This window comes from Suncus etruscus, chromosome 8 (genome assembly GCF_024139225.1).
Source record: "Suncus etruscus isolate mSunEtr1 chromosome 8, mSunEtr1.pri.cur, whole genome shotgun sequence".
NCBI lineage: Eukaryota > Metazoa > Chordata > Mammalia > Eulipotyphla > Soricidae > Suncus > Suncus etruscus.
In genome coordinates, this window is record NC_064855.1 from 110,843,005 (window position 1) to 110,852,534 (window position 9,530).

The 9,530-nt window shown below is 50.7% G+C and overlaps 1 protein-coding gene across 1 annotated transcript in view; it reads right to left on the reverse strand.

The window, feature by feature from the left end:
* The window catches only part of ABCC4 (ATP binding cassette subfamily C member 4), a 216,663-nt gene extending 209,365 nt beyond the window's left edge, over positions 1 to 7,298 (reverse strand). Inside the window, exon 1 of the mRNA XM_049778722.1 lies at positions 7,225 to 7,298. Within this exon, the coding sequence (XP_049634679.1) occupies positions 7,225 to 7,298 (74 nt within the window). The remainder of the gene's footprint in view (positions 1 to 7,224) is intronic.
* Between the last annotated feature and the right edge of the window lie 2,232 nt (positions 7,299 to 9,530).

Genomic DNA, 9,530 nt, shown 5'->3' on the forward strand with positions numbered 1-9,530 from the left:
TGGCTGGACTCTCGGACTAAAACAGGCTATAGAGACAGTGCAAAGGTGACAGAGGACTGGAGCGATAGTACAGTGGGAACGGTGCTTGCTATTCACACAATAGACAGAGCCAGGTTCGATTCCCGGCTTCCCATAAGGTACCCTTGTGCAGAACCAGGAATAACCCCTGGAAACCATCAGGTGTGACCCAGAAACAAAAACAAAAACAAAACACAAAAGCCACTACTAATGTTCAGAGTATAGATATGATCCCCAAGAGCAAAGGCTCTATCTAACAAGTGGTTTCCAAACCTCACCTAGAAAGTCTATTCCATAAATATCGCTTTAGGGGCTATTGAAAGTATGGGAGGGGAGCACTCTGGCCATACACTAGAAAAAGATACTTGGGGGCCAGAGAGATAGCTTGGAGGTAAGGCATTTGCCCTTCATGAAGGACAGTGATTCGAATCCCGGCATCCCAGATGGTCCCTGTGCCTGCCAGCGGCGATTTCTGAGCATAGAGCCAGGAGTAACCCCTGAGCACTGCCAGGTGTGACCCAAAAACAAAAACAAACAAAAAAAGAAGAAAAAAGAAAAATGAAAAACACCTGGCTCCTCTAACTTCCCAGGACCTGCCCCCTCCCCCCACGGCCCCAATCCCTTCTCACTCTCAGATCTTTGGCACCCAGAACCCTCACACTAAGGGACTTAAGGATCCTGCAAAGGCAGAATCATTACAAGATCAGCCTCCACTCAGAATAAAAATCCAGAGAGAGACTTTTTGTGGAGAGATAGTGCCACGGGTAAAGTATCTGCTTTGGAGAGCAGCTAATCGAGGTTCCATCCCTCTGCACAAAGCCAGGGCTCACTCCTGAGCACAGAGCTAGGAATAACTCATGGCACCATCAGAGGTGGCCCAACAATCCTACTCCAAGCCCTCCCCCCCGGCAATGATTCAGAAGGGGCAATGGAAGGAAGACACACAACGGGCTGCTCTTGAAAGGCAAGCGAGGTTTGGAAACAGGATTTGGCTTAGGGGAAAGACAGGGAGCAGAAATGGTGTCTAGATCACTAACCAGAAGTCAGAGAGGGAGGCCAGATCAGCAGGATGAATATAGCTATGCATTCCCTTTCCTGGTGAGCACACACCAATATGCAAGAAGCTTGTGCTGGATGAAGAAACCCAAATGCACATCTGAAGCTGAAATAAAACCTAATGTCCCCACATGTCTCAGAAACTAAAGAGGGGGGCCAAGAAGATGGACAAAGGGTTAGAGCATGCAGGAGGCCCCATTTGATCCCAGCACCAAAGGGTCCTCTGAAGGCTCTAGAACAACTAATCGTGACATCTCATCACCAATAAAAGAACTAGACAGATACCTCTGGCAATACCCCATAAGGCCATCCCGGAGACAGCATCCTAGGGTGAAAAGCACTTCGCCAGCACATATAAAGAGCATGTTCAGGCACTAACTGGACTCTCAGATGTCTGAGATCACCAGATACTCAGCAGTCCCCAGGTGAAACTCCCATGACAGAGCAACGCTCCCTTGGTAAATAAATTGCCCATCCAGATGAAGTCAGACCGTTCACCTATTTATTCAGTCAACCAGCTTGACCTGTCGAAACTAGAACCAAACTGTACTGAGCTTCAGCTCCAGGAGTGGAAGGCAGCGCCAGTTGGGCTGAGGCCCACCAAAGGCCTCCACAGGTCTGGAAGCCTCCAGGCTGGCTCGGTTGCTCTTTATGCAACCGCCGTTTTTGCAGCAGGTCTGTGCAGGGTTGAGAGAGAATCAATTCTGTGTCTCTCACCCAGCACACACTTTTGACGCCAGGCAGAATTCAAAGGACATCAGTGTTCATCAGGATTGGGTTTGGGTTCCGGTTGTGGGGGACAACACACCTAGTGGTGCTTTGGGCTTACTCTGGGCTCCCGCTGGAAGCTCGGGGATAACTGCTTTTGGAGATGCTCTCTGAGTCACTAGCAAGCAAGAGGAAGGTTCAGGTCCCTCACCAGCAGGGTTATCTAAATAGCCCTTCCAACAGGCAATTAGCAGAAGCGTCTACACCAGCATTGTTATCTAAATGGCCCCATCCAAGAGGCAAATAGCAGAAAAGTGTTGGGAGCCCCGGAGAAATAGCACAGCAGTGTTTGCCTTGCAAGCAGCCGATGCAGGACCTAAGGTGGTTGATTCGAATCCCAGCATCCTATATGGTCCCTCGTGCCTGCCAGGAGCTATTTCTGAGCAGACAGCCAGGAGTAACCCCTGAGCACCGCCAGGTGTGGCCCAAAAACCAAAAAAAAAAAAAAAAAGAAAAAAGAAAAAGAAGAATTGTATGAACTTTATAATTTTATAAAATGTAATTTTATAATTTTTTAATTATTTAATTGAATCATTGTGAGATACAGTTAAAGTTCTTTATGATTGAGTTTCAATCATAGAATGCCCAACATCTTTCAACAGTGCACATCTCTCGCTCTCACTCTCTCTCCTCATCCCTTCTTTTTTACAATATTGTTACTAAAGGGGCATCACAAATAGATGGATGTGGAGAGTATTATACTGAGTGAAATGAGTCAAAGGAAGAGGGACAAAGAACGATTGCACTTATTTGTAGAATATTAAAGAAAATAGTATGGTAATAATATCCAAAGACAACAGAGACAAGAGCTAGGGGGACTAATCCATGGTAGGAAGCTCGCCACAAAAGGGAAGGAAGGAGAAATGTCATTAGGACAGACAAGGGACCCCTATGACCATCAGAGTTGGAAACCATCACTCTGCACCAGCACTGGGTGCACAAAGTTGGTAAAGGGATATGCATGTGCATTTTTAACACAAACCAGGACCTATACAGATTTGGATAAACGAAAGCAATATCCTAAAAAGTATGAAACTTTCCCTAAAAACCTAGTTTCGGGTGCTCGGGCTTTCCCTGAAGATGTACTAAGGACTCCAGTCTTCCTTCCTTGCATAAGAAAGTCAACACTCACCAACAAGCAGCCGTGTCTGGCCAGATCAGCAAGGCCTTGAGCATGTCCTTTTCCACATGCCTTTCCGCTCAGCAGAGAGAGAGAAACAGAAACGGGGCAACACAGAGCACCTCCAGGGCTCTAAGCACACAGGCTTCTCCGGAAAGCATCCTCCAGGAAGCAGGGATGCCTTCCAGGGCCCCATCTAGAAGGGTCAGTGGGTGGCTGGAGAGGTGGCACAGAGGGGAGAGTGGCACTTTGCCTTGCACATGGCCTCTCTGGGTTCAATCACAGGCATCACACACAGGCCTCAAAGCCTCACTAGGAGCACAGAGCCAAGGGAAAGCCCAGAGCACCACTAAATAAATACAATTACTTCCAAGCATTCTGGATCCATTGTTACCAGGGGTAACTGTCATGTGAGCAACATAAGCCATCACTGCATTTCCCACCCATGTCATCAGCTTTCTCAGAGCATGGTCCCCAGAGATCTGGTCGTGGCACTGAGAACTGTATCCATAACAGCACCTGCTTTGCTCAGTGACATCTCAGCCTTGTCAGCAGCTATCAGGCCAGGCCCCTATATCTATCTCTGGGGACATCCCAGAACTACTGATCCTCAAGCTGATAACATGCATACTGCAGTTAGGTATCCACCAGGAAGCCCCACAAGGCAATAGATGATCCAGGATAACACAATTCATCAAGTACAGAACTGGAAAGAAAGCACAGGTTGGCAATGCCAGCATCCTAGATTGCACCTGAACCCCACCAGGAGTGATACTTGAGCATATCTGGGTGTGCTTCTTAGAAAGAATTAATTCAATAAAATGAATGGAAAAAGGGACTGTAGGGGGAAACAGGGCCTGTCTTTATTTGGTTGGTTGGTTGGCTGTTTGGTTTTTGGATCACACCAGGCTAAGGGTTTATTCCTGGCAGGCTTGGAGAACCATATGGGATGCTGGGGAATGAACCCAAATCGGTCCCAGGTCAGCTTCATGCAAGACAAATGTCCTACCACTGTACTATCACTCGGGCCCCGCCTGTCTTTCTTACGGCAAATAGGAAAAGAAATTCTAGCTCTCTAGACTGGAAATGGGAGGAGCAAAGAGCTGAAAGGATGATCCTGCAATTTTATCAAAGATAAATTATAAAAGCAACTAAAGGGGCCGGAGAGATAGCATGGAGGTAAGGCTTTCATGCAGGAGGTCATCGGTTCGAATCCCGGTGCCTCATATGGTCCCCTGTGCCTGCCAGGAGCAATTTCTGAGCCTGGAGCCAGGAATAACCCCTGAGCACTGCCAGGTGTGACCCCAAACCCACAAAAATAAATAAATAAATAAATAAATAAATAAATAAATAAATAAAAGGCAACTAAAAAGAAAACTGCAATATAACCCAGTGATATACACGTGGAAGCCCCATCACAAAACTGAGACCGACATGAGCACTGAGTGGAAACAAAAAATGATCAGACCTAAATACCCAACCCAAGTCAATGACAATAGAACCAAGAGACCCAAACTACAACAAGCTATATACAAAAGGGACCTGTTACAATAGCAGTCCAGGGTGCTAAGGGTGGAGGGATGGAAGGCATACTGGGAAGAGTGGCAGAAGGTCAACACTGGTGGTGGGAATGGCCCTAATTCACTGTCACTTTTTGGGGGGGAGAAATTTTTTTTGGGGGGGGAGATTTCTTGGGGGGGGGAGAAATCACATGCAGCAGTGCACAGAGCTTACTCCTGGCTCTGCTCTCAAAGATCACTCCTAGTGGAGCTTAGGAGACCATATGTGATGCCCAGGATAGAAGCAGGCTCGGCCATGTGCCAGGCAGGAGCTTTGCCCACTCTGTTTTCTCCAGCCTTCCTCCTGTGTGTATGTGTGCATTTGGGCCACACCAGGCAGTGTTCAGGTATTACTCTTGGCATTGCTGGGGGGCCATAAGGGATGGTGGGGCTACAACTTGGGTCAACCTCATGCAAGACAAGCCTGTACCATCTATCTATCACTCAGGCCCCAGAACCTCCTCTTTATTAAAGTGTGGTACTAAATTAATAGTACTCAGAGGAGGGCCAGAGTATAGATAGCATGGAGGTCAGGCATTTGCCTTTCATGCAGAAGGATGGTGGTTCGAATCCTGGCATCCCATATGGTCCCCTGTGTCTGCCAGGGGCAATTTCTGAGCCTAGAGCCAGGAGTAACCCCTGAGCACTGCCGGGTGTGACCCAAAAACCAAAAATAAAAAAAAAATTAAAAAAAATAGTACTCAGAGGAGGAGCTCGAGCCTCTGTCTCCACCAGAACCACTGGATCCCTGTTTCCTTTCCATCCCTCACCCCCAGAGTCATTGATTCTACAGAACTGGACCTCTCGTTGTGCAGAGATGTGGCAATTCCAAACGTCGGATTCCCAGGTGTGTAGAACACTGTGTGTGTGTGTGTGTGTGTGTGTGTGTGTGTGTGTGTGTGTGTGTGTTCTCTGTGCTACTGAGGGTGTCCTGAGTTGTGACCAAATTGGGCATCCTTCCCCTCCAGCTAAGCAAAGAGAAATGCAAGCTTCTCAATCATCTGTGCCAGGACGAAACAGTACAAGTACTGCATTCCTGGTTGTGGGCAGAAACTCAACAAGTTTATGCCAACAGCTTTATAGGGCTTTGTGATGACCACACCCACCTCTGCCCAGCCCCTCCGGGTTTCCCAGCCACCAAACCTCAAACTCCATCACAGACAGAGCACTCCCTCTGAGAGTCCCCCTACTTGGCAGCCCTTTCAAAAGTATCAAACTACCCGGTTAGGGGGGAAAATTACCCTAAAAATCAACCAAGAGTGATTAGTGCTCAATGGTTCGTGCAAACCAATGCTTATGACCCCTCAAAGCCCTTTCTTCTCCCCAAACTCAGAAGCCTGCAATTGTTTTCAGGACCATCTGCACCCTAAAACCACCTTCTCTGAAGTCCAGATATTTGGGGGTTTTGGGTCTGGCTCATGGGCAAGACCATCTACACCCTAAAATCACCTTTTCTGAAGTCTGGAGGTTTGGGGATTGGGGGGCTGGTTCCTGGGCAAGACCATCTGCACCCTAAAACCACCATCTCTGAAGTCCAGATGAAGTCCAGAGGTTTAGGGGTTTGGAGCGATAGTGAGTAGTGTGCCTGCACTGCTTTACGCGGCTGACCCGGGTTCAATCCCCTCCATCCCACATGATCCCACCCTCCTCCGAACACCATCAAGAAAATTCCTGAGCACCCCCAGGTGTGACCCAAAACCAAATACCCCTTCAAAAAGTGGAGACTTAAGAAGCCCCAGCAGCTTGAAGGAGCCTCCATGTCCCCATCTTCCTAGAGAGGTCCCCAGAGTTAGAAGGGGAAATAATATCTGGTTCCGACAAAACTGGACAGACTCCGTGCAAAAAAAAAAAAAAAAAAATTGCTCAAGAAACGGGTCTAGGGGCCGGTGAGATAGCACCGCGGTAGGGCATTTGCCTTGCACGCTGCCAACCCGGGATGGACCAGGGTTCGATCCCGGGCATCCCAAATGGTCCTCCCCACCCCGAGCCAGCCAGGAGTAACTCCAGCCAGAGCCAGGAGTAACCCTGGAGCGCTGCCCAAAAACAAACAAACAAACAAATAAATAAATAAATGAATAAATAAATGAATAAATAAATAAAAAGTCTCCCATTCATAAAAAAAAAAGGGGGGGGAGCTTCTCTCTTCCCACACCCACCCCTGAAAAGCCATTAACGAGCCCCAGGTGCTTCCAGCAGGCAAGGGAGAAGGAGGAAGCCAAGGAGCCGGGAATGAGCCAGGTGGGAGCAGCCAGCCCCAGCCAGGGGCGCGGCTGGAGGCCGGCTAGCAGCTGTCGCCCAGGCAGGGTGGCCAATATGGGCCAAAGATCTGGGGGACAAGGTGGGGTCCCCCAGCCCCAATTGGAGGTGGCCAGGCAAGCTCGGGGCGCGATGGGAGCTCCAGAAAGCGCCTCCTGAGCGGCTCCTTAACAAAGAAAAGCGCAAGCGAGAGGGAGGGATAAGAAAGTGCCACTAGGGCAGAGGCTGTACAGTCTGGGGGTGCAAAAGGGGTGCCTCAGCTCTCCCTCTCCCTGGGTGAGCCCCAGAGCTCCTTGCTCGCCAGCAGCTCCTCCAAGAGGGCGGCTGCTACCTGGAGAAGCCGCGTGGCCCCGGGGGGTCCCCCAAAACCAGCTGTCTGCCCTCGCCAGGAGCACCCCAAAAGCGCCCCTGGGCACCCGCCACCCCACGCGCGCCCACGCGGCTCACCAGAAGAACACGCGCGAGCACACGTTCGCTTTCTGCAGCGGGTTGGGTTTGGGCTCCGAGTACACCGGCTGCATCTTGGCTCGGGTCGGTTCGGTCCGGTTCGGTTCGGTTCGGTCCGGTCCGGTTCGGTTCGGTCCGGTTCGGTTGGGTTGGTGATGCTGCTGCTGCTGCTAGCTGGAGCTCCAGCCGCCGCTCCAGCGGGAGCCCCACAACCTCCACCCGCTTCCGGGAGCCCCGGCCGCCTGGCCCGCCCCGTCCCCGGCCGGGTCCCCGCCTCCCCGGGCTGGGCCTCTGGGTCTCCTCCCGGGGTGCCAGCCGCTCCGGTGCCTGCGAGGCGGGGATCGGGGGTAGCGCGGGCCCAGCTAACTGAGCAGGAATAGGGGTGCAAGGTTTTGGGGGTGCAGGCAGGCCTGAAGCAGCCGGTGCCGTTGATGTTGGGGGGCGTGCAAGGCGGACCACGTGGTTGAGCCCCCCACGTGCGCGCCCAGGGCTGCCTACTTGGTTCTCTCGGTTGGGGGACACCCCTAAGGAGGAGGGAGGCTCTCGGAACCGTCCCCACCTCCTGGGCGGGGGCCTTGGCAGCTGCGACTGGGAAACGCCCCCCCTCCTTCTCTCCCCTGGGCGGTGGCTTTTGGGGGTGCTGGAAGGAGGGAAAGTTGTGGGGTGCCGGCTGGAACTGCCTAGCCTCCTCCCCCTGGGCGCGCTGCCCGCATCAGGCCCAAAGGAGGCTGCCCTTGGGGGTACCGGGAGGAGCCAGGGGTGTGTGTGGGGGTGCTGGGAGGGTGTCCCCTAAAACTAGTCATATTTACATTTGGCCTCGGTGTGTGCATATCTAGGCTTTGGAGAGCTGCGGAACCCCCAAAGAGGGAACTGAAGACGGGTCGTTTTTGCAAGATAAATGCGAGCCTGGTGAATAGGGCACCTCACCTCGTCCCCCAACCCCTTCATGGCGTTGTTGGGGCAGTTTTGGGGGATCCTCTTAGATTGGGAAAGAGCCTGGGCGTGGCCCTACATGAGAGGAGATGGCCTCCGGATCACGTTTAGTGGAAGCTTGAAAAGCTTCAGGTTAAAGAGACAAACAGGATGAAACACCACTTTATGAGCACTGGGGGGAGTGGGGGACTGGCCTCATCTTTAACTGGAACTAACTAGGCCTGGTCATCCCTGTTTTACACAGCGGTTAAGACCCCCACCCACCCACCCATCTCAAATAAACTTTATCTAGCGTCAGTAAAAATAATAAGACTGGGGCTGGAGCATTTGCCTAGCATGTGGTAGCCCTGGGTTCAAGCCCTGGCTCCATATAGGATCCCCCTGAGTACTGCAAGAAGTGAGCATCCTTGAGAGCAGAGCCAAGATTAAGTAAACCCTGGGGACCACTAGCTGTGGCCTCCCCTCACCCCAAATGAAACTGGATTTGGACTTACTTGAATTCACAGCTTCGGCTGCCTCACTGGTCAGTATATATGACAAGGGCCTCAACAGATGGGTTAAATAAGTAAATGATGAATGAGTGAATGAATGAATGAGTAAGTGAATGAATGAATAAATGAATGGTTGTAGGACTGAATGAACCAATTCATGGGCTGAATAAGAAGTCTCCCTTTGGGGCCGGGCGGTGGCGCTAAAGGTAAGGTGCCTGCCTTGCCTGCGCTAGCCTTGGACGGACCGCGGTTCGATCCCCCGGTGTCCCATATGGTCCCCCAAGCCAGGAGCAACTTCTGAGCACATAGCCAGGAGTAACCCCTGAGCATTACCGGGTGTGGCCCAAAAAAAAAAAAAAAAAAAAAAAAAAAAAAAAAAAAAGAAGTCTCCCTTTGTCTGGGCCTTTGCTTGCATTATAAGATCCTGAGTTTCTCCTGGGATGTCAAGGGAATAGTCCCTAAGCACTACCACGGGGATCCCCTCCTTCAAAGCCAAAAAAAAAAAAGTGATTTGTGTAACCCTCATACCAGCTGAGCTGCTTCTCCAACCTTTCAGCGCTGAATGACTGAGGTGATTATAACAGGATTGCTTAGTCATTCTTTGGCCACTTCCCATAGATCTTTGCTACCATAGTATTGCGAATAATGTCATACTCTTGGCCTCGATTAGGAAAGATGGTTCGGTGGACAGCTTGTGGGAGCAGGGCCAGGGGAGCCTGTGTGTGCTTGAAATGTGCTGAATCATTCTCAGTGTTCTCTGTATGAGAAAACAAACGATTAAGGTGTGAAGCTATGGACACCTACTGCGATGAAGATTTGAATATTTACATTCCTATTTCCAGTCACCAAGTAGTTTACCTTAAATATATACCTATTTTTTTA